Genomic DNA, 23,964 nt, shown 5'->3' with positions numbered 1-23,964 from the left:
CCCCCCCCCCCGCCCCCCCCCCCCCCCCCCCCCCCCCCCCCCCCCCCCCCCCCCATCAACAACAGTATGATGACACGAAATCCCCGTCCTTGCAATCGCATCGGCCGGTAGCTCGGCGCGCCGAGCCCCACGATCATTCCACCCACCCAATCGCGAGCAGGCTGTCCTGCACCTCATACTTATCCATATGTATATACCGTTGCTTGCAACACCAACTCGATGAAATTAAAATACGTCCTTACAATCGTTGGTGTGGTGCAAAGCTTCAGGTACTAAGATTCTCCACTCAGCCTCGCCTAGCGTATAGCCGTCCAATCATCATACAGAGAACCCGACCGCTCCAATCACGGCGCAGATGGCCCGAGCACGAACTCCGCCTTGCGCATTGGCCGCTCCTGGAGTCCCGTACGGCTGCACTTCGCACTGAGACCCAAGCGCACTATCAGTCGGCTGTTTCTCCTATCATCATGGCACAACACGGAAGTAACCCAGGACAACATAGCTAAGGACATAGCTAAGGGGACTCCGGGGGTAAGCTAGTCTCACGAGCATGGAGAGCGTCAAGCAAGATAACTTGTTCAGCTGTCCGGCATTTCTCTGTCGTCTGTACGAGATTGATAGCGGAGACACCCGCGGACCCGAGTAGCAGGGACAGCATCTATGATTCGCAAAAGATGCGCAACAAAACGGTCCCTGTCTACGCACAGACATGCTAGCTTACCCGCACCTGCCTTAGCACAGCCCCTTCACTCTGGGCTAATGCTTGTATCACTAGGCATGTGCAAACTAGCTCTACGGCAGTTTGACTATCAACACTCCATACCCCTCAGGTCCGACTTCAACCCTTTCGTTTACCTCAACAAATCGAGTTTCTTCCATCCGAGCCTTCGCTGAATGCCTTCTTGACACTTTCTTCACTCGTTCCTGATCGCAACCATGGATTTGCTATTTCGCCAAATTTGGGCGCTCATGCGCAAAACTCTCTTGCTTGTCTGCTTGAGAAGACCAATCACCACTTTCATTCGTGCACTCGCTATTCCACTTGTCGTCATTCTTGTTATCGCTTTCAGCAAGACGTGGTTTGCGTCTGGGGGCAATTGGGGCGTGTCTTCGCCTCGCCAGGTCAGTGGCCTCCAAAGCTTTGAGGCACTAACACAGAATCGAACCATTACTAACACTCGAATAGCTACCCTCCCTTGAAGAAGGATTACGAGCAAGTCCTGGCCACGACATTGTAGGCTTCGTCGACAACAGTATGAAAGGAGGAGAGGTCTCAGCTATCATTGATACACTCTCACGACGAATCAGCGCTGCTGGGAAAACGCCAGAGCTATACGATGATACCAGAAGCCTTGCTGTAGTTTGCCGAACCGACAACGAAGGCAACTCACCATGCTACAGCGCCATTGTATTCTTCTCCAGCCCAACCGAGGGAACCAACGAGTCGCCAGCCGGATATTGGAACTACACAATTCAGGGGTTGACCACGCCATATGGTCCCATCGACATTGCGAGCACCAACAACGCCATCGAGGTAGCCACATCCCCTTTGCAGCGCGCGCTCGAGCTCGAGATTATCGCACGGTCACAATCAGGCAACACATCGCAGATTCCCCCCGAGCTAGATATCATCGCATTCACTCGTCAGGACCAGGGAGCGCTAGAAGCCGATCGAACCGCATCATACCTAAACCTTGTGACATGGGCCTTTCCACCCATATTTACCCTCACACTCATTGGTGTAGTCGATCATCTGACTTCATTTGTTGCTCGCGAACGCGAAATTGGTATGTGGCACCATTTATTCCCATAACACGGACTGACGTTAGTTAGGAATGTCTAGTTTGATTGACACCATGATAATGGGAGGGTCCAAGTTCCGGGGCATAGCCATTCGACAAATCGCGGCTTACGCATCGTTTGCGCTGGTCTACTTTCCCGGCTGGCTGGCAGTGGCCATCGTCATCTCCGCCGCCATCTTGCCCGTCACTTCTAACTATCTACCCGTGGGATTTGTTCTACTTTACGGGCTCGCCGTGACTGGATTTTCTCTCTTCGGGGCCTCTTTCTTCAAGAAAGCCCAGTTGAGTGGCCCCATCATGGTGGTCATCACACTAATCGCCGCCATCCTTCCAGCGGTGCTTTTCAACCAAACGAGTACTGTTTGCGGCATACTAAGCGTCTTGTTCCCTTCAGCAAACTTGACGTACTTTATTACTGGCATGGCAACATTCGAAGCAGCCGGCAAACCGGTCAGCATGATGCATCGGGCCGATGAGGCGAGCGAGTCCGAACATTGGCGTTTTCCGCTGTACATCCACTGGCTCATATTGGTCTTACACGTATTCGTGTTTCCGATCCTAGCTTTCCTAGTAGAGCATCTTCTGTTCTCAACAGCATCTCCGCACAGGCGTTTCGAACGGCCAGTAAGCGCAGGCGATCCGACCGTCAGGGTCTCTGGCTTCTGCAAAACATACAAGCCTGGCTTCTTTGCTCGAGTGTTTCGACGTCGTAAGAACGTCGATGCGGTCAAAGGTGTCGATTTCAACGCATACCCTGGTCAAATTTTCTGCTTGCTTGGACCTAATGGAAGTGGCAAGTCGACGACCTTGAACTGCATAACGGGCGAACAGAGGGTCACGTCTGGAAACATCATCATCGATCCAACAGGCGGACTGGGTTACGCTCCACAGAGCAATGTCATCTGGCCTGAATTGACGGTTCAAGAACATATCCGCATCTTCAGCGATCTGAAATGTCTATCAGCAGCGAACCACGAGGTCGTCAACGATCTCGCTAAAGGTGTCGATCTTCTCAAGAAGCTTTCAGCTAGAGCTAAGACACTCTCTGGTGGCCAGAAGCGGAAGCTCCAGATGGCGATGATGTTCGCGGGTGGAAGTGCAGTCTGCTGTGTGGATGAAGTCTCCACAGGCCTCGATCCAATTTCCCGGCGAAGAATCTGGGAGATCTTACTCACTGAGCGGCGGAATCGCACCATCATCATGACGACTCACTTCCTCGACGAGGTCGATTACCTTGGTGATGATATTGCCATCATGTATCAAGGTACTCTTCGTGCTGCAGGCACTTCGGCGTCCTTGAAACATGGCTTTGGTGATGGCTATACTGTCAAACTGCCTTACAAGACAGACGTCGATATCAGCATCTCTGGGCAACTCCGAACGGAACAATCGCGGCACATGACGACGTACCATGTCTTGACAGCCGCTCATGCTGCAGAGATTGAGGCCCAGCTCGACAATCACAACCTCGGTGGCTACCAGCTTTCCGGACCCACCATGGAGGAGCTATTCATCAAAATCACCGGTGATGCGATCCAACCTTTGGAGGAAAAGGCCGAAGAAGATGATACTGCCAAAGCGAAGACTGAAAACATCATTGTTGACGCAACCGAATTGGACTATGAACTATCCGAAGGGCAGCCCGTTTCTCTTCTCAAGCAGTGGTGGATTCTGTTGCTCAAGAGAGTCAAGATCCTCAAACGTCGATGGCTACCTTACTTTGTCGCCGTTGCTTTCGCTCTTGTTGGTGCAGGTATTGCGCCTCTACTGATCAAGAAGTTCGATGCTCCGCTGGGATGCCCAGTGCAAGCAGATCTCGTTGACGATAACGCATATCGGAACGACATTGGTGTTTTCTACACAGACAGTAATGCCTATTACTCTGGCACGGATGAGCTTCGAAAGTCGTACATTGCTGGGCCATCTGGTAAACTCAACTCAACGAGGATTGGTTTGATGGCAGACGTTTACTCCACCAGTCACACTTTGAGTTACTCTGACACCTATCGATCCGGTTATACGAATTCTTCGCAGCTTGAGAACCAGCTTTTGATAGTTGATACGTACGAAGAATTCGCGCGAGCAGTTCAGAAAGACTGGAAAGAACTAGTTGTCCGTCCCAGATACATCTCTGATGGTGGTTTTCCCACTACAGAACTCAGAGGCGGGATCTGGATGGGCGATAGCTCAACCAACCCCACTATCATGGGCGACATCAGCGGAGGCGCCGCCATGCAACAGATGCTGAACTTCTACAACGTCATGGCTGGTGGTGTTGGCATCTCGAGTTCTTACAACGAGTTCGCCAGTACTGTCATTCCGAGTCTCATGGCTTCCGATGCTACGATGTTCATCATTTATTATGGACTGATCATGGCCTGGTACGTTTTAACCAGTCGCGCAAGTAGCACAACAAAGCTGACATATAATAGCTATCCAGTGTTCTTCGTCTTATACCCGACGGATGAGCGCCTGTCAAACGTCCGCTCGATGCAATACTCCAACGGGATCCGTCCGGTGCCACTTTGGCTTTCCCATCTGGCCTTCGATGGTACCTTCGTCGTCATAATCAGTGCTGTTGCTACAGGTCTTCTCTCCATGTCGACCCCCGTGTGGCACGGACTCGGCCTGGTCTTCGTCATCTTCCTTCTGTATGGCATTGCGTGCGCGCTACTCAGCTACATCTTCTCCATGTTTACAAAGAAGCCGGTCACTGCTTGGTTCTTGATGGCCTTGATGCAGGTCATTGTCTATTTTGCCTACTTCGCTGGCGTGATGGAGATCCAGGCCACCACACCATACGCAAAACTGGAATCCACGATGAACGCCCTGTACTTTGGTCTCGCCATCATATCGCCAGTAGTGAGCTTGGAAAGGACGCTATTTATCGGTCTTCAGCAGCTTGGGTTGAAGTGCAACGGCCACAGCGACGACTCCCTCTATCTGTACGGCGGGCCGATCTTGTTCTTGGTTGTGCAAATTGCTCTCTTGTTTGCGCTTCTCATTTGGTGGGACAGTGGCTTCGCTTTGCCTTCATTGCGCCCCGAGAGGCCGGTCAGCGATACAGAGGCGACAGACATGTACACGGCTGATCTTCTTACCGAACGAAGACGGCTGGCATCACCTGACATTGACCTCCGGGTCGAGTCTGTGACGAGGTCTTTTGGCAAGAGCCTTGCAGTCGATGATGTCACGTTCGGTGTCAAGACATCGGAGATCTTTGCTCTACTTGGACCCAACGGTGCTGGCAAATCGACCATCATCTCGATGATTCGTGGCGACATTAAACCCTCAACACCAGGATCTGTAATCGACATCGCCGGCAACCCAATCCTGACTAGTCCCCTTGCAGCACGCTCCAGTCTAGGTGTGTGCCCGCAGTTTGACTCTGCCGACGTTCTCACGGTCCGAGAGACGCTGCGCTTCTTTGCCAAGATAAGAGGAGTCAAGGACGTGGAACACAATGTGTCGACCGTGATTGCAGCCTGCGGTCTCAGTGACTGGACTGATCAATTGGCGCAGAAGCTCTCCGGTGGCACCAAGCGCAAACTGTCTCTGGCTGTCGCACTAGTCGGAAACCCCCGTGTCCTGGTCCTCGACGAACCTTCTTCGGCGCTCGACGCAAATGCAAAGCGCGTCATGTGGCGCTGCCTGCAAACCATCGCAAAGCGACGCGCCGTTGTACTCACGACGCACTCAATGGAGGAGGCCGACGCCCTGGCCGACCGCATTGGCATTGTCTCGTCGCGCATGCTCGCTCTTGGCGACCGCGAAGACCTGAAGCAGCGTGCAGGCAGCGAATATCACATTCATCTCGTGTCGCGCTCAGCACCTTGCACCTCGCCACAGGAACTGCAGAAGATGAAGGAATGGATTGCTGTCACCTTTCCCTTGGCGAACGTTAGTCGCGAGACGCAGGGCGGTCAGGTCAGATTTGAGATTCCGGCTGACGGTAATGAGTTTGCAGACTTGATCAGGATATTGGAAGGCGCGAAGGACGAGCTGAATGTGGAGTTTTACAGCGTGGGGAAGGCGACGCTGGATGAGGTGTTTGAGAAGATTGTTAAGCGGTACGGGGATGTAGCAGAAACGTAGTTATGTAGCTTGCTTGATTAATTGATTAGTTAGACTAATAGCAACAATTTGGCATTCATACAGGATCCAGGTCATCAAGGCGCGCTCTGTGTAGGCGCGAACAGGGATTGTAGTGCGGGCATCCCGTACCTAGGATCAGGGACTCAGGGGTGACTGCGCCGCGCGAATACTTGCTGATTTGTAAAGACACCTTTCATTCATCTATTGCACCGAAACTCTACACTTTTCTCTTTTCTGCGCGCCGACACAATAGTCAAATAGTCACCGTCGCCAGCACCACGAGAACGCCATGCGACATGCCCAACTCAATCGCTACTCCCCTATACTTCGGTGTGCTTTTGCTTCTCAAAGCCCGCATCGTTATTGCCTGTGAGCTGGCACATTATTCGAAGAAGCCGGACTGGTAACTCTACCGAATCCAGGCGCGCAACGCCGCTGCCCACGCTACAGCTCGGTTCGACCGCCACACGTCAAAGAGATGTTAATGATGACAAAATAACTACACAGAATGCCCGTTCCTTCACATACGACCATAGGATCATGAAAATTAGGCTTCCCGTCCGCTCAGCCATATACAAGCATGATACCGGCGGATTAGTAGTTAGGTGGGTGACCACTAGCGAATCCCCGCTGTTGTATGTTTTTGGCCTTCTTTTTGCACCTTCAAAATCCATTAACCACCATCGACATCGTGAGAAACCCACACAGATCGCGCGGGAAGATGGCGCGCTCCCTGTTGTGCACTTCTTTTTGTTCGTAGCCTCGAGATGTATCTAGCTGCGGCTTCATAGAGCGTGTTAATCGCTTGCGCAACTAAAGGACTAAACAACAAAGCCAAGGAGTAGACGTGCGCGTAACAAATGCCACGGCAGCTATGCCGATACACTAAGCTATTGCAGCAAAAGAGATCCGACAAATTAGAACTTGTTTACACGAACAGGTGCGGTTCGCCCGCCTTGAACCGCCAGTTCGAAAGGTAATCCTCATAGATCCCCAGCATCTGCGGCTTCCAGTCGGGAGTCTTGTAAGCGCGGACAGCCTTAGATCGCGCACTGGAGCCGTAACCAATCTTGCTAATTGGATCAATCTTCATCGCCTCTTCTGCGCCGAGGTAGTCCACATCCAGCGTTTCCAGCAGCCCTCTCTCGAAAGCCGCTTTGCTAACTGCTTGCGCGAATTCGCCCCAGACCATCTCGCCGCTTTCCACAAAGTAGTACGAGTTCACACCTCCCCACGTTGCGGCGCCACCGCCCTGCGCGGCTGCTTCCGTAGCCTTGACGAAGAAGCTTGCTAAATCGGTAATGTGCAACGTGTTGACGATTGCCTTGCCGTCGCCGACCACGAAGCCCTTCTTGCGGTCTAGGATAGAGTGGACGTATTGTCGTGCTGCGCTGCGCTCCTGTGTGTCCCTAGCGTGGCTCATGCCGTATATAATCGGCGGGCAGACGATCATCGTCTTGATGTGCGGCGCTTCATGGCCGAGCGCCAGGATCATCGTGTCGATATTCACGTGTGGCGCTTCGGGAGGGAGCGTGAGGAGGTCGCTTGCATTGTCCCAGTCGTCGTAGACCTTGGTGGTAGCCTGGCCATAGATCCCCGTTCTAGCAACTTCACCGGTCAGTATACCACATCCTGAGGTGTGGATGAGGTAGCAGGTGGATTTGTTTTTCTTCATGCCGTCGATGATGGACTTAGTCAGCGGTTCATGGTCGCTACTGCCCCAATTTATGACTATGTCTGCGGCAGCTGCCGCAGAGGAAATAACGTCGTGACTGTCAAAGTCTCCGATCACGAATTGTGTCCCTTGGGGCAGGAAGCGCTTCACACTCTCCTCTTTCGCCTTGTTTCGGAGGAGGACTATCCATTCGTATTCGGAATGCGCAGCTGCAATTGCACGAGCGCTTGCATTGCCAACCCATCCAGTAACCCCGACGCTTTATGATTGACGCAAAGGTTAGCAAGTCGCTTTGGAATAATCTGGACGGAAGGCTTACGCGAATATCTTGACCATGTTGAAAGCTGCTCTACAGACGGACTGATTTGAGTGGCTGCTTGGCCATTAATGGACCTCCTTAAGTAGCAGGCAATGCAAGCTGGCTTACCACTTACCTCTTGTTCCTACATGGGAACATGATCGCGTCCTGCCAAAGACCGTTGAAATTCGTCCGGAGACGCACGCATGACGCACGTTTGATCTCTAGTCGCATCCTTCTTGTACCCCCAACCGTCTAATCTCTAATGCTCACGCACTGATTGTACACCATCACATTGTTGCCTTTGGCACTTCCGCACTCTCGTCCGGAGACGGACATCGTTGCAATTCGCCCAAACAATGAGCGAATAACGCAGTCGAAGCGATTACTGCATCTGTATGTAGCTCCTAAAGCTGCGAACGTATGCTCATAGCGCGAAGCTTGCTGGTTAGTTTCCACGCATGTGATGCCGCCTACCCGATTAGGGACTTGATTACAAATACGAGAGAGTGATGCGGATGTAGAGGTTGAACAGAGATGCGTTCTAGTCAGTCGATCGAACGTGATCAACCGAGGATGATCTTCGTTAGTGGGGTACAGTTTGCATCCCAAATTGCCTTTGGTACGCGTCCTGCTGCCCGCCGGTATGCTATTCCTTCCTTGCGCTCAACCCATAGCACGTTGTAGAAGTGGTACTCCCGTCCATCGGGACCTTCTATTCCATACAGTTTCATCTCCTTCTTGACTTCTGGTTGTTTATTAGCTCAGCATCCCACAGGATGCAAGCAGGCTCCTCGTACTCACCTAGATACTCAGAAGTCTCTGCATGTACCGCACGTGTGTACATTCCAAGCCTATACAGCTTATCCTCTCCGTCACCTTCAACACCACTAGAGTTGATGGTTCCGGTAGATATAGCTAGGAGCTCCACTGCATCGCCCAGCTTAAGTCCAGCCTCGTCCATGTGGCGTAGCGTACCAGCAGAAAGTCTTGCCTGGCTCTCAAGACAAATTAGGCTGCAGGCATCCTTCCGCGTTGGGCCAATTGCGAATTGTGGGAGCTTGTAAATCGACGGGAATCCCATCCTTGCAGCTACACCGGGTGCTCGTATGGGGTAGGAAGAATACACAGCTTTGATGTGTAAGGATAGACAAGTTGTCCGACATGAAAGAAAAGGCCAGGTATCGTGAGGCTGGGAGACGTATTGCGGACTTACGCTGAGCGGTACGGGTCCAAGAAGCGACGAAGGGTCCGTTTCTTGACACGTAGAGTGCAAGGTCGCCGCATTTTCTGTTATATAGCGATCACTGTCTCCAATTTGGGTCGCCGATATGCTCAAGGACATGTCACCTTTTTTGCCCATGGGTGCTCCGTCAACGGGGATAAATGGCTTATCCGCTGGTATTTCGCAGCGCATATCTTCGGGCAGTGTGTACCACTGAACGAGTTTTTGCGTTCTCCAAACGGGTCTTTTAGAAGCGTGATTGTCTTTTTTGAAATACGAAGATCGTGTCCGAAGATGGTACGGGTCGACGGGGCAGATCCATCCGCACCATGACCATGAGGGCAACTGCGCTTTTGGCGCTGGAATACCTGGATCTTGATCCCTTCTTACCCTACGATCTGCTTTGCGGAAAGGTTGCCATAGAAGTGCGATATCCAGATGAACACGGGGCAGGCCATATTGAAACCCGTAAGGGAAGCTGTGCCCAAGAGTGGCCAATATACCAGAGAAAGCTGGCAAAACGTCTTGCGGGTATGTAAAGACGCGACTGTTATAAAGACTGATTGTCTTCTGTGTATAAGTCAAAGTCGGGGTAGCAGCTGCATAGCATACGTCTTGCTTTCTCGTAGTGTGGTACTGTAAAGGAAGCACTTCTGGCTGTGCTCGTTTCCGGTCTTGGTCCGTCTGGACTCCAAACACCTTTTTGGCACTCCCAGAACATGTAACCAGAGCTGAATATAACGGCTCTCCTTGAGAGCATCTGTTCCTGGAACGTCCAGCCCCTGGTGGCCCACGTACTCTCATGGAGATTGGCGTAGAGATCCTCTACCTTCTCATTCCTTTTGAATCTGTGATTGGGGCTAGGAGGCCCGTGCAGCGTGCCCCGGGGAGTTGCCGCTATGATACTCATATATGCACCAGAGTATATGTCGCCCATATGATCAACCTGCTCACGAGTTTTCTCGTCATCCTGAACAATGCATAAACAGTCAACCCACAGGTAAATCTCACCAATCTCGCGAACTAGCGCTATGGCGTCCTTGACAGGGGTTGGGAGTTTTTGCAACACCCCCTCCAGATATCCAGGTGTTTTGAAGTCTGGAAGGTTCTTTTTTTTCAGTAATATGCCATCAGATGAACGCTGGTAGTCCTTGGCGTTGACAGAAAATCCTCGTGACCATACGTAGCTCAAGGCAACATAACGCGATACAGTATTTCCAGGAACCAAGCAAGCCCGACTGATATCGATGACCCAGTGCGGCAACAGCTGAGGTAGTTTATGCTCAAGGGGTGCCGGTTGACACTGTCCTCCGTGCTGAGCGTCACACGAGTCTATCCAGTGGGTGATGTATCGAGAGCTGACGTCGCCGGCACCCCTGTCGAGATTTAGACCTCTGTCAAGTCTTCCACTATTGAGCAGGAGCTCTTTGACTTCCTCGTTGTAAGATGCCGCGGCCCACATGAGTGGTGTTATGCCAAGCTCATCCTTAGAGTTCACATCCACTCTGCCAGTGCTGAGTAAACTTTTGACAATTCTGATCGACTCCATGTCGCGCGAAGCCCAAGCTAGAGGTGTAAGACCGCGATCATCTTTTGCGTCGGGAGCAACTCCTCTACTGGCAAGCAGCATCTCTACGACACTCTCTTGCCCCATTGTAGCAGCGGATAGTGAGATGCCACTTCGACCCATCATCACCGCAGCAGACAAAGGTGTTTGGCCGTGGTCATCTCTTGCTTCTGGGTCTATCCTGTCGATCTCTAGCAATAGTTCAACGCCAGCTTTGTAGCCTAAACAGGCGGCCATCCATAGTGCAGTTCGGCCTCCCTTGTCGCGGATGTTGATATTGACATCTTTCTTCTCTGTCAACATTTTCACGATCGCTTCGGCGCGACAGCAGACAGCCTCGTGCAATAAAGAGGAGCCTTCTTCATTCTGTAGATTGAAATCGCCTCTATAGGTCTCGAGTAGTGGTTTCAACTCTGCACTGTCTCCAAATTCCATCCTTTCGAATAGTCGTAACCATTGTTCGTCCATAGTGGTGGTGGCGGAATATCGCTCGGTCTGTTGAACACCATCTACAAATCCCAAAAGCGAGTCAAAAAGTCGTAAAACTGGCTTTTCGTCTTCTTGATGGCGTTACTAAATGATATGCGCGCAACTTTCGTGACCATAGGCATGATACTGATAGAAGGGTCGTGTTTCGCGCATTCGAAAATCAGGAAAGTAGCGGGGAAATCCTGTCCACCTGCCAGAAGATTTGCACACTTTATAGGCGAAGCTGGTGCTGACATGCAGCCAAGGATCATGCGCACACCGGCTTTTGCCGATATCTCCGGCTAACGAACGAAACATCATCGCTCCCAGCAATGCTGCCTACTTGAACCAAGTGAGCCGCGACTGCGCTACTGCGAGGCTGACAGGAAGCGTGAAAGTGGGGGCACAGCCTCAATATGGCAAAGTACCAATCCTAAGCCGTGAGAAGGGACTCGGTATCGTCACTCGCCCCATCGGGATGGCCACTTTCCTTCTTTGTCTTCTTATTCTCGCCTTCCTGCTCAATCTTCGCGTCTCTCCTCTCCCGTCTCTGTCTTTCCTCCCTGTCGTCGACCCCTCTCTGTACATACTCTTCCAGAAAAGGCTTCAGCCCACCCCAAATCCTGTGCTGGAAGTTAGAGGGCCGGTACTCGACACACAGCCATTCCGTCGCCCTGAGCTGCTCTATACCACCATACATGTCTAGAGCTGCACGCTCATAGAGTCTCTTCTTAGACTCATCTGCCTCCGCATATGCTTTCTCGAACTTCTCAACAAAGGGCCTGGTCCAGGTAGGGGGTATAAATCTGACAGTGCCATAGATCTCGCCAGTGCCGATGATGAACTCCGGGTACACGGTTAGCCTAATAAGATCCAGCTCGTCGTCTTCATCATGTTGGTGATAATCTTTATAGCGGAAAGGGAATAGATTGTAGCCATTGTCAAGTATCCAGCATCCGGTTTGATCGACGTCATCGGCACCGAAGAAGGTATCTTTCCCGATACCGTTGCTTGCGCGTAGAAACTCTTGGTAGTCATCTGGAAGCTTTCCATTGAGAAGTGCGACACCGTAATCATCACAGTCATCGTCGGCCAAAGGCAAGGAGAGACGTGCTTCGAGGGCAGCAATTTGAGCTTCCGACGCGCCGGGCTTGAGAACCGAGGTGATATCGTCTTCACCGTCGTCTTTGCGTCGGGTGAAGATGTTGTTTTCGATCATCTGCACTAGCTCGGCGATCGACTTGGATAGATACGGGCGCGCAGGGCCTTCGATAGAACGTTGCTTGAAGAGGGCGCAACCCTCTTTGACGTATGCATCCACGTCTGCCGCACGCAGATCAAACATATCCCCCAGTTTCGCAGACGCGAGGATATCCCAGACGCCTGGACAATGCTCCAAGCCCTGGCGACGCTGGATCCATTCTCTGGCCTCGTCTCCGCTGATGTCGGGATCATCCCAACTGTCCAGCAAGTACTGGTATAGGTCTTTCATGTCGTTCTCGATCAAACTGGTAGCTAGACGCTCTTCGCCTGCAAGCAATGCAACCTGTATCACCGCGCCAAGTGTCATAGTCTCTCCCGGAGGCTGATAAATAGCATCTGGGTTTGCGTTCAAGCGTTCGTGCGCGTCGTTCACATCTTCCTTACTTAGCGTCCTTTCTTCTGCTTTCGTTGCCATGTGCCTGGGTAAACCCGTGGCACTGATGATCTCCGCGAGCGCGACATCTGGTTTGTGTGCCCATGTTGGGAAAGAATCGCTAGCTGACCAAGCCCCCTGCAGCTGCTTCTCGGTGGTGACTCTCATGCGACCGGCATATCTGCTGAACGTCGTGTCAAGGCCGTGTTCATAGATTGTATCGAGAAGTATGTTGGCTTGTTGAGGGAATCCAAGTACGAACAGATCCAGAGCTGCGTGTTGTGCTATTCGAGAGGAAGACGGATGCATACGACAAGTAAGGATGGACGTCTTCGACCAGGGTATGAGAGGCAGGGCGCGTGCCATGGAGTCGAAAGCGGCGTCCTAGGCGCTGCTGTGGGAAAAGATGAAGTGGCATTCTGGACCTGGGTTATATTTTGAAGACCATTCAAGCTGCTAGCCTTAGATGTCACCATGTGCCGATATCGTGGTGTTTGAGATTAGCTGCCAGGCTGCAAGCAGCATCCGAGGTGCGATGACATCATGCGCGAACTAGCCGACCTTGGAAGGCAACACCAGGGAGGCCTTCCAACATGACCGCGACTGTTCCAACGCGATACCATAAAGTGATTGAACCTACACTCATGCCATCAGTATGTCAATCTTTCCCAAAGGCTCTCGATGCGTGACCGTGGACGGGCCGTGTCGTCAGGTGACATCCACGGATGCTCGGCCTCGGGGGACTCTGGAAGGTACCCCGAAATGCGCTCGCGAGCCTCGCGCGGTCTAGACGATGCGCGCAGATCCGTAGAACTAATGCCAGGGACGTGTAGGCGACACTACTAGTCGTATGAGTGAGGTCGAAAGGAACGAACATTGTCGCTGCGTCCTTCGTCAGCAAAGCCACCGGATTGTGGCACAGCCGCGCGATTTAATCAACTGCCGCCTGGGCAAAGTGTGCCAATGTCGGAGGTTCCGTCGATCCTGCAGAATTGAGGTTTCCGCTCGCGTAGACATTACAGTTTCTCGTACGGAAAAGCGTCGCCACACATCACATGACGTGCTGAGAAATCAGGGTCAGCTCTGGCTGGCTCCAAAACTTCGGCCCGTGAAGGTGGCGCGGCGGCTCTTGTGGATCTGGTGGGGTCGGTCTTAGGGTCCGATCCACAACTCAACAGCGTTGGATTCGTCCGTTCGCCATGCTTTCATAAACCTTGAACTACGCAATCTTGATCGGTCTTCAATCAAGTGTAATGGCGACCATGCAATCGCTGAAAGACAGTCGCGCGACGACGTCCTGTACTGAGTGTCAACGGAGGAAGCAAAAGGTGACGACACTCCACATTGGCCCTGCATCTACCCCTTGAACTAATGACGCGGCTAGTGCTCGCGAGAATGGCCCTGCAATCACTGTCAGGCACGAAAAGTACCCCATCTTTGCCAATTCTCTGTCAAAAGAGGGCAGCAGGAGCCTTCTCCAGAGTCGTCTCGGTATGTAGATCCTCCTACCTACCCCGCCATTAGCGGAACGCGGTAGTAACAGCGATTGCGCAGTGAAAATTCGGCCTCCAGCATCAAAGGCACAAAACGAAGCGCTCCTGACTCTGCAGAGCCGCAATTTCTGTCGCAGGATGGCGAGCAAGAAGAGCTCGAAGATGGGCTGAAAGCGTGGGGGTACATGCCTGGTCATGTGCACTACAAGGTAGGCGGAGTGGAAGAGGTAAGACCATCCCTCAAAACATTGATATCAACTAACGCGTTCGAGAACGGTCCCCGAAAAGACTCACCGACAGAAAGCTCCGTTACGACGGATGTTCTCGAGAAAGTCCTTTCAGCCGTTCCGCCAAGATCAATAACGGGTAGGCACAAACATCGCGAGATGTCAACGACCTGTTCTCTAACCATGCGCAGATGCATTTGTTAACCACTTCCTCAATGTCGTCAACTACCGCTACACTGCAATATACGGGCCAACATTAGCCGAGCAGTATGTCCAATGGTGGGCAGATCGCGGTGCCGGCAAGCAACTTTCTCCAGAGTTCACCTGCCTGCTCCTGAGGATATGCGCCTACTCAGTGCAGTACCTCACACCCGCGCTCCGCAAGATGATTGAGTTTGAGTTGGCTTGCAACTGCCAGACTCTGACGGACCGGTTCTCCGACGCAGCAGAAGAGCTAAGCCGGAGTTTTGGAGCAGCGAGAACAAGCGTTGAGCGCGTGCAAGAGCTGTTTTTGAAGTGCGTTTGGTTGAAGGCCGAGTCCAAGATCGTGGAGTCGTGGCATGCGCTTTCGCGCACGATTCGGGAAGCGCAAGAGCTGGGCATCGATAAGGACGGAGGTATCGAAGGCCTGTGTGAATTCGATATAGAGATCAGAAGACGTCTCTGGACGTTGCTGTACATCTGGGATTGGTAAGTACAAATCCGCGTATGTTTGAAGCACGAGCTGACTCTCGCGCAGGCAAATGTCAGCATGGCTCGGCCGTCCAAACCTCATCGATCAAAAGAATCTCGACTTCAAGTTCCCCAATCTACGGCTCGACAAGTCGACCACGGAGCCAAACCTACTATCACCCTTCGCACACATTGCCCTTCAAGCAACCCTCGGCCGTAGGATCGCCGCTACCATGGGGAATGCCCAATCTGAACACGCCCTCTCGGACGAGCAGGTCTTGGCAATAGAAGCGGAATGCGAAAAGTTCATCGAGGAGCTACCCCCGATTTTCCGCTTCACAGACCCCGACACATCGTTCGATGAGTCCCATCCCTTCTTCGTGTTCCAACGCTGTCAGCTACATTGCGTCATCTTCGTGACGATGCTGAACTTCTTCAAACCCTACCTGACCCGAGAACGGCGAGACGCGATAGCCGACCAAGACGACGAGTTCCGGAAGAAAGGCGTCGACATCGCGTTGCGTCTACTGAAAGTGGCACGTCAGCTCTTCGACCACGAGTTCCCCATCAACGCGAAGTTCCACATGGTGGTGTTCGCGATCTTTGACACGGCGACCTTACTCTGCTCGGCTATTATCCACGACCGCGAACATCTCCTACCTCATCGCGAGGAAATTTTCGATGCAATCGAAAGCTCGCTAGATATGCTGCATCAACTCAGTGGGACGACGAAACTAGGCGCTACATCGTACAACTTCCTCTTCAAGCTCGTGCAGGCCACACCAGAGCTCTCGCGGTACTCATCGGCTAGCAAGCGACAACGACAGACTTCTTCCTCGGTACCCACGACGACACCGCCGGTGCCGGCGCACGAGCCTGCGCCTGTAGCGGTGATGCCACCGGTGAAGAACACAGCGCCACCGGAGCCGACTGCTGCGCCGATGGTTTCCAGTGCTGCTGATCTTCCGTCGATGACCATCTCGGATGAGCTGTCCTTCGACATCGATCAGTTTCTCGCTCAAAATCCCTTTGGCACGGTCGGCGATCCAGCTGCAGTCGATATGGGTGGCATGGAGCAGATCTGGGACTGGCAGGATCTGCATATAGATGTTTACGCGCAGGGAGAGCCGGATGGCTGGAACGCTACTGGTAATGGCTCTTGATCATGCTTGGATGGTGATATTGTCTGCGCTCGTACGCACTGCAGTCCGCGTCGCGTGCCTGGTTTTCGGGCCATTGTTCTACGTTCACACATTTCAGCTCTTTGACGTACATCTAAGCATATAGTAATAGCATACCATAGTCTTACTCACGCTGGCGCTCGAAAATACCTCGCCCCTAATGCGATATCCGAACCGCGCGCTGACGATTGGAATAGCCTTGCATCTGGCACACACAAAATGTCATTACGAATTTTCGCAGATTTAGACGTTCAGAAAAGGGCGGATAGCGTTGAAGTTAAGTGTCGCAGGGTGGCTCAACCCCGAAAACCTTCGGAGGCCCTAAGTCGCGGCGCCGCGAACATCGTCATGTGTGGCGGTGCAGGGAGACAAGCTTTTGTTTAGTGACTTCGTTTTTCCTTTGCACGTGGTGAGGGAAAAGCAAGGATGTTATTGCTGGTATACTCACTGCAACATGCTTGACCGATGGTCTAACCAATCCCTCAACACCATGTCAACAATCGACCATACGTTGTACCCACGCAATCAGAACGGGACTGATGTGCAACTCAGGCGGTTCCTCGCTTTCTCTGCCGACTTGGCCTCCAGCTCAGCGGCCTTGCGTTTCTCCGTGGGCCTCCTGACGCGCTTTGGGCGTTGCGGCTCGTCTGTTGCCAAAGCACTAGGAGATTCCAGGACTTCCTCCTTCATATTTGGCTTGGCCGATAGTCTCAAGATCAAGCGCGGATGTGTGGCACGTCGCTCAGGCGTCGTGGGAGGCATGATCGGAGATGGCAGTATTGCTCCGACACCGTAGTCTCGTCCGTCTGATGTCGATGTAACAGCCTGACTCTCCGTCACTAGAGGAGTTTCTCTCAGATCGTCCAGTCCGATCTCCGCCGTGGATGTCGAACGCGGTGTGTCAAAATACAAGACCTCCGGTTCTTGCCCTTGAACGCGTACCGCAGCGAAGCTGTTTTGCGTGCGCATCTTCCACTCGCATAACTCCTTCAAGACCTTGGCCTGATTGCCTAGCTCATGGCACTGCTTCATTGAAATCTCCAGGAGTGTGTTGTGTTTGTCCGCGAAACCTTGGTAGTCCCTACGCAGCGTGCTGTATGATGAGGAGAGGCTGTCAAACTGCTCTTCTAGGTCAAGAAAAGACTGTGCGCTGCTGATCTGTAGGTTATCAAGGTCTTTTCGGAAGACGCGAATGCTTGATTTGGGGTCTATCGAAGACATTCGACGGCTTCCATGGTCTTGGTCATCGTAGACTGTGGGTGGTGTGTTGTAACGGAGACGGACGATGCTACATGATGTTAGCAGGCCACTTCCCTGATCTGGACGTCCTCAACAACGTACTAATCCGCGTCATCAGAGAAGTATTGACGGCAGCTCTCCGTCACGGACTGTTCACTGTTCGATGGAGATTCGTATCCGATGATGGGGAATGTCTTGTCACCCGTGATGTATGGCTGCCAGTCGCTATCGCTGTCGGACGGCTCACATAGAGAGGAAAGGTCGATGACATCGTGCCGACACACCTCTTGGTCACAATAGTGATCATTGCGGGCTGCTGGCCATTTGGGCGTAGTTTCGACCGACTGGGATGCTGCAAAACGTTTCCGTTCTGCTAGTAGCGTGTAGAAGGCATCGACAGATTCAGCACTGTTCGGGGTGACGAGAGGTTCTGCGCCGCACATATTGGTAGCTGGTAGTAACAGATGATAGAAATGATGGTCGTGCTATTGCTGAGTGGTGTTTATGGCACTGTTGATGGAAGATGCTGGTGTATGTCACCCGAAGGAAGGCTGACCCATGATAGAGCCACAATGACGAGGGCTACTACCTCGTCCAATTTGAGACGACGTTCGCCGTTGCCAGTTGGTATGAAAACGCATCTCTTCTCGAAGCAGCCTCGACGCAAGGCTGGAGCAGTTGGAGTGAGGAGCGATGGAAAGATCGAATCAAACCTTATGTATCTTTGTAAGGCTGATACTAGGAAGATGCCGACAACAGGCGCAGAGTGCGCAAACACTCCTCAGTAACATGCATGCCGTCCTGCAGCTTTGCCGGTGGTGTCGCTCGAGAGATGCAGTCGGTGTCAGATCCAGGCGATACATGGTGGGAAGAACCGAAAGATTCTTGATCTTGCTCTCGCCAAGTAATGTGGTACGTAGGTTACATTCGGGTAACACTATAGTACCGAGGCGATACGGGGTCAACAGAAAGGTCCTGGATCCTTGAATCGAGCATGTCGCGTGACATTGCCCATTGTCGATGCGACTTGCTTTGGGGCAGGCCCACCTTCGCGCCTACTCGGCACGTGCTGCCAGGGAAAGTGTTGCATTCGGAGGAGACCGGTGAACTTACTGCAGTGGTTGGCAGGTGTGGAGCCGGGCAAGGGTCCAACAACCTGCCACAGTGAACGGCAGATTTCTCGTTGCAATTCGAGCGTTTCGGTCTCGGTCTTTCCAATAGATTAGCAGTGGCAGGCCGCGCATTCAGGGCATGTCGATCTCCCATCGATGTTGGGGTCGAAGGCATCCCGCGCGTTCTGAGATTGATATCTCTGGGACGTCATGCCTGATCCGGGCATGCGACGAGAACACTCGAGCCACCCCGCTTACTGTCGGTGTGATTAACGTCTGGCGATAATTTGAGGCCGGTCTTCTTAGCCATTTCGCGTGTGCGAAGCCTGCGAAAGTAAACGTAATCGGCACGTCTTTAGTCTAGTCGCGTTTCGGCACGCGGCAAAATTCGTCGGGTCCGCCACAAGCGAACAGCCTCGCGACGCGAGGTCAACATCGTAGTAGCAACGACGATCTGTGCTGGTAGCTGTCAATGTCGACCGATGCACCTGGTCTGTGAGCTGTTGTGTTCATCGAGGGCTCAGCGTGTAAGGTTCTGTCATTGCGCCCATCAGGCGCGCTGCTGCAGGCTCACCCACGCACAAGAAGAGAGACTGCAAAGCTTACCAGACCGATGGTATTAGCTAAGGCCAAGCCTAATAGGATCGAGCGAACCACAGAGGCGACGTGGGATGATCTTTGCAGTGAACGGCAGAGGAACGTGATGGGGTCTGATGCTTGGTCCACCAAGCACTACGTCACCGCGCGCCTTAATGCCGCTACCTTGGCGCACCGTACCAACGACTCCACACCATCTGTCCGTTCCAAAAGATTTTTTGACAGGGGCGGCGCCGGGGAGAGCTGGAGTATATGAGGGGCCATGACCCTCCTCCAGGACCGAGCTCGTGTAACTCTTGTCATCAATTTCCTGCGACCCTGCTGTCGCGGAAGCTTGCCATATCCAATATACAAGCTTTTCCAAGCCTCACAAGCCTTTAGCATCCTGCTTGGGTGAAGACGCCGTGACGGTTCGACACATAAACGACAACGCCACCAGATTACAGCGACACCGACGATTCGACGACCCTGGACAGCACCATCCCAATTGCGACTGCCCCATTATCGCACCCCTCTTTACCATTGCGCCAACCCCAAGCAACAACTCCACACCCATCCTCCATCGCGGCACCACCACCATCATTACGCCAAGATGGTCCGAACTATGTTTGTGAATCCCTTCAAGGCTCATCATGTCGACGAATTTCCCGGCGTCCATGTGCCTCTTGATGACTCGACCCATCGCGCTTCTGTAGCTTCCACCCACCCACGCGCCTCCCTCGCTGCAACAGAGAGAACGACCAAAGACGACAAACCAGAAGATGGCCTCACGCGCCCTGACAGTAATGCATCTAGTGGTGTTGTTAACCATGGCTTGACAGTCGCAGCATTGAAGGCAGAGATTGAAGCAGAGGTCGCTGCTTCGGATAACGACACGCCATATGACCGTACGTCGTGTGGCTTTTCCTATCATCTCCGTTAATTTTCACGGGGAAACAGTACTGATCTTCCACAGGCAAGTCCAAGGTTATCAACAAAGCCTTGCAGGATATGGGCATGGGCCGCTACCAATGGCAGCTTTTCGCTCTTTGCGGTGGCGGTTGGATGGCCGACAACTTGTGGCTGCAGGTGCGCACGTCCAATTCCTCATCAACCAACAGGACTTACCAAGATACAGGGTGTTGCTCTTACACTGCCACAACTCAGCGTTGAGTTCGGTGTCAGCGAGACGGAAGTCAGATACACCACGCTGGCGCTCTTCCTCGGTCTCTGCATCGGCGCTTCCTTCTGGGGAACCGCCTCTGACATTATCGGTCGCCGTCTCGCTTTCAACTTTACTCTTTTCCTCGCTGGTGTCTTTGGTCTTGCATCCGGCGGCGGGCCTAACTGGATCGGCACATGCGCACTCTACGCTTGCATTGGTCTTGGTGTCGGTGGTAACCTCCCAGTTGACGGCGCTTTGTTCCTCGAATTTCTGCCTCAAACATCGGGAAACCTCCTCACTCTCCTTTCCATCTTCTGGCCCGTTGGTAACCTGGTTGCCTCGCTCCGTAAGTCGATAACGTTAGCTGTACTAGTCATTTACTAACGATCCGCAGTGGCATGGGCATTCATTCCCAACTTCTCATGCGCTGACGGTACTCCCCTCGGACAATGCCGCATGGAAGACAACATGGGCTGGCGATATCTCATCCTGACTCTCGGCGCCATCACATTCTTCATGTTCATCTGCCGCTTCTTCCTCTTCCATCTTTACGAGTCACCCAAGTTCCTGTTGTCTCGCGGTCGCCAGGCCGAGGCCGTCGCCACCGTCTACGGTATTGCTCACTACAACAAGACGCACACTTGGCTCACCGAGGACATCCTCAACCAAATCGGCGGCGACCAGGAAGTCACCGGAGAAGATGTCAAGCTCAGCGTCTTCGAGATTGTCAAGCGTTCCCTCAGCCGTTTCTCGATGAAGCGCTTCAGGACTCTCTTCCAGGACAAGAAGATTGGTCTTACCACTGCTCTACTCTGGTTTCAATGGTCGACTATCGGTATGGCCTACCCGCTGTTCAACGCTTTCCTCCCACAGTACCTCAAGAACTCGGGTGGTGGAGTTGAGAATGACATCAGCATCGTCTACCGCAACTACGCCATCACAGCCATCGTCGGAGTCCCCGGATCCATCCTCGCCTGCTACACCGTCGACCTCAAATACGTCGGCCGCAAGGGCACAATGGCCATCGCCACCGTCATCACCGGTGTCTTCGTCTTTCTCTTCACCATCTCTTCCGACTCCGACTTCCAGCTCGCTTTCACTTGTCTCGAGGCTTTCTTCCAGAACATCATGTACGGTGTCTTGTACGCATACACACCTGAAGTCTTCCCTGCCCCAATCCGTGGCACTGGTACTGGAATGAGCAGTTTCTTGAACCGCGTTGCTGGTCTTTGCGCGCCTATTGTTGCTATCCAGGCGGGTGGAAGTAACCCCAAGGCGCCGATTTACGCCAGTGGTGGATTGTTTATTGCGGCGTTCTTCAGTATGTTGGTGCTGCCTATTGAGACGAGAGGCAAGCAGACTTTGTAGATGGTGCATATTGAGCACTTGACGGCAGGACCGTATAGCGGGGTTACATTATATCACCGCTAAGAAATGACAACATTGAATACCGTATCAAAGTTTCTGCTCATCGTTTCTCTAACATACCACTAATACCATGCCTGTAACTGTTCATGTACGCACTGTCCTATCACAGCCTCGCCCTCACCTCCCCCAACCTCAAACTCCACCCCATCAACCACCTCTCCACCAACTCCTCCGTAACATCTTCAACCTCCGGCAGCATGTTCCTCGCATTCTCATTCCTAAAAACCATCGCCTCACCTTCCCTCCCCTCCCTCCCCTCCATCAAAAACGCATGCATCTTGAACTTCTGCGGGTCCAACATCCCCAACCACTGCGGCAGACTACATTCCCTAACCTCGAGTCCAAAACGCTCCACCAGCACCTTTTGCAGCAACGCCCAAGGCGCGGGACGGGGGTGCATCATGTTATAAACCTTGACATTGTCTGCAGATGTGCTTTGTTGGGATAAGGTGACGTTGGCGATGCCTTCCGCGAGGGTGTCCACCGGAATCCAATCCACAGCATTCATCCTTACGGGCCAATACCCCAGTTTCTGGCTTGTCTTGAAAATCACCCACAACCAGCCCTGAATTGGCCACTGCGGCGCATTGGGTATCGCGGATGATGCACCACCGATCTGGCCCGCGCGTACAATAGCCACGCGTAACCCGTGCTGTTGGCCCGCGCGGGCGAGAAGTTGCTCCGCGAGACATTTACTCTGACCATAACCCGTATTCGCTGCGCTGGCGAAGTCCCAGGAGGGGACTTCGGGGATGAGCGGGGTGGAAGGGTGCTGGGTTGGGTGGTTCATTATCGAGCAGTTGGTGGAGATGAAGGTTACGCGTGGGTTTATGGGGCTGGCGATACATGCCTCGACAACGTATTGAACAGCGTTGAGGAGGGGTAAGTAGCCGATAAGAGGCGTCGCCCAGTTTGCGTTCCACGCATTAAACACGATTTCTGAGACGCTAGTTGTGAAGTGTGTGTATTGGGTGGGGGATAGACCGAGGTTAGGGAGTGTGATGTCGGTTGTTAGGAAGGTGAGGCGGGTAAGGTCTTCGTTGCTGATGTGGGTGAGAGACGAGGTGGTGCGTTTTTCTGCGTCTTTACTGCGGTTTAGGCAGAGGATGGTGGTGCGGGGGTGCTTTTGGAGGAGAGAGGCGGTGATGTAGGGGCCTAGGAAGCCTGTGGAGCCGATGAGGGCGATTGTGTCTTGTTCGGTCATTGTTGGCTGTAAGGGTATGATGCTGTGTTTGATCGGAACGGAATTCTTGATATCTATGATCGGAGCGTGGGAACACTCAAAAGTTGTCCATTGACACTATTACCTACGCGAGTAAGTGAGGGATGAGTTTGGTACGTGATGTGAGGTACAGCTTCGTTTGCAGCTTATACTTGAAGAGAGCGGTCGGGAATTGAGGTCACCTCGACGGTGATGTTGAACATGCCGTGCAACACCCATTGATGGGTAATAAAGGGGCGCCCTGCTGATGGTGATGTGAAGCCCAATACTCAGCCTCTCCAATGAATCCAATGCTAGATACACACTGGCTGTCTACAATTGACATGACTTGATGCCGAGTCCTCCGCGGATGCGTGCCAACTTCTCGTAGGAGCGTAAGGGGCCCAGCTATGGGTGGTGATGTGCGGTCAACTGCATGCAATACGTATTGATTGTACCGATGTGTGCGAAGGATGCCGCGGAATTACATCGATCGCGCATACCGTTACTGTAGCCTTGTGCCATTTGCCCTTTGCCCTCAGTTCGCGTAGAGCGTGGCTGAAAGGGTAGGCCACTATTGAGTGACACACGACAGGGCTTTGTGTGGCGTTGCTCCAACTGCGTGGTGGAATCCTGTTAGGCGTTGAGTATGGCGTTCCCCCATATCCACGATACGGCCTGCAAGGTCTAGATCTAGCGCGATAGTAATCAGACTAGGCTGAACATTTAAAGGCGTAGAGCGTACGTCGCCATAGGCTAGGAACGAATGAGGAAAAGGTCTATCGTCGACGATCAGTTCACATCGCAGCATCTGCCGTTGTACAATATGCCAGTATCCGATACGCGACGGTTCGCATGAGTGGGTAATTGTGGGCGCAAGGGTGACCCAAGGCTGAGGCACGGA

At 52.8% G+C, this 23,964-nt stretch overlaps 9 protein-coding genes across 9 annotated transcripts; 3 read left to right on the top strand and 6 right to left on the bottom strand.

Moving 5' to 3' along the window:
* Positions 1–936: 936 nt before the first annotated feature.
* On the top strand, positions 937–5,897 carry J4E90_001521 (uncharacterized protein; the record flags this gene model as incomplete). The annotated part of the gene is made up of 4 exons (XM_051431108.1): positions 937–1,122; positions 1,187–1,787; positions 1,834–4,183; positions 4,235–5,897. 4 exons carry the CDS (start codon positions 937–939, stop codon positions 5,895–5,897), a joined length of 4,800 nt encoding a protein of 1,599 aa, XP_051294242.1.
* A 928-nt stretch (positions 5,898–6,825) lies between these two features.
* Positions 6,826–7,908, bottom strand: J4E90_001520 (uncharacterized protein; the record flags this gene model as incomplete). The annotated part of the gene is made up of 2 exons (XM_051431107.1): positions 6,826–7,831; positions 7,892–7,908. 2 exons carry the CDS (start codon positions 7,906–7,908, stop codon positions 6,826–6,828), a joined length of 1,023 nt encoding a protein of 340 aa, XP_051294241.1.
* Positions 7,909–8,436: 528 nt separating this feature from the next.
* J4E90_001519 (uncharacterized protein) lies at positions 8,437–8,834 on the bottom strand (the record flags this gene model as incomplete). The annotated part of the gene is made up of 2 exons (XM_051431106.1): positions 8,437–8,618; positions 8,675–8,834. 2 exons carry the CDS (start codon positions 8,832–8,834, stop codon positions 8,437–8,439), a joined length of 342 nt encoding a protein of 113 aa, XP_051294240.1.
* An 811-nt stretch (positions 8,835–9,645) lies between these two features.
* On the bottom strand, positions 9,646–11,130 carry J4E90_001518 (uncharacterized protein; the record flags this gene model as incomplete). Its single annotated transcript, XM_051431105.1, has 1 exon — positions 9,646–11,130. The coding sequence occupies one exon, from the start codon at positions 11,128–11,130 to the stop codon at positions 9,646–9,648; it is 1,485 nt and encodes a 494-aa protein (XP_051294239.1).
* A 433-nt stretch (positions 11,131–11,563) lies between these two features.
* On the bottom strand, positions 11,564–13,075 carry J4E90_001517 (uncharacterized protein; the record flags this gene model as incomplete). The annotated part of the gene is made up of 1 exon (XM_051431104.1): positions 11,564–13,075. One exon carries the CDS (start codon positions 13,073–13,075, stop codon positions 11,564–11,566), a length of 1,512 nt encoding a protein of 503 aa, XP_051294238.1.
* Positions 13,076–14,028: 953 nt separating this feature from the next.
* J4E90_001516 (uncharacterized protein) lies at positions 14,029–16,321 on the top strand (the record flags this gene model as incomplete). Its single annotated transcript, XM_051431103.1, has 5 exons — positions 14,029–14,047; positions 14,377–14,486; positions 14,532–14,625; positions 14,678–15,176; positions 15,226–16,321. The coding sequence occupies 5 exons, from the start codon at positions 14,029–14,031 to the stop codon at positions 16,319–16,321; spliced, it is 1,818 nt and encodes a 605-aa protein (XP_051294237.1).
* A 543-nt stretch (positions 16,322–16,864) lies between these two features.
* On the bottom strand, positions 16,865–18,021 carry J4E90_001515 (uncharacterized protein; the record flags this gene model as incomplete). Its single annotated transcript, XM_051431102.1, has 2 exons — positions 16,865–17,627; positions 17,729–18,021. 2 exons carry the CDS (start codon positions 18,019–18,021, stop codon positions 16,865–16,867), a joined length of 1,056 nt encoding a protein of 351 aa, XP_051294236.1.
* Positions 18,022–19,879: 1,858 nt separating this feature from the next.
* J4E90_001514 (uncharacterized protein) lies at positions 19,880–21,799 on the top strand (the record flags this gene model as incomplete). Its single annotated transcript, XM_051431101.1, has 4 exons — positions 19,880–20,174; positions 20,243–20,355; positions 20,405–20,777; positions 20,826–21,799. The coding sequence occupies 4 exons, from the start codon at positions 19,880–19,882 to the stop codon at positions 21,797–21,799; spliced, it is 1,755 nt and encodes a 584-aa protein (XP_051294235.1).
* A 163-nt stretch (positions 21,800–21,962) lies between these two features.
* J4E90_001513 (uncharacterized protein) lies at positions 21,963–23,063 on the bottom strand (the record flags this gene model as incomplete). Its single annotated transcript, XM_051431100.1, has 1 exon — positions 21,963–23,063. The coding sequence occupies one exon, from the start codon at positions 23,061–23,063 to the stop codon at positions 21,963–21,965; it is 1,101 nt and encodes a 366-aa protein (XP_051294234.1).
* Between the last annotated feature and the right edge of the window lie 901 nt (positions 23,064–23,964).

The sequence above is a fragment of the Alternaria incomplexa genome (genome assembly GCF_024043165.1).
Source record: "Alternaria incomplexa strain BMP 0042 chromosome Unknown scaffold_2, whole genome shotgun sequence".
NCBI classification, from domain to species: Eukaryota; Fungi; Ascomycota; class Dothideomycetes; order Pleosporales; family Pleosporaceae; genus Alternaria; species Alternaria incomplexa.
The sequence above is the reverse complement of the archived record's forward strand: the minus strand, read 5'-3'. Positions and strand labels throughout refer to the sequence as shown.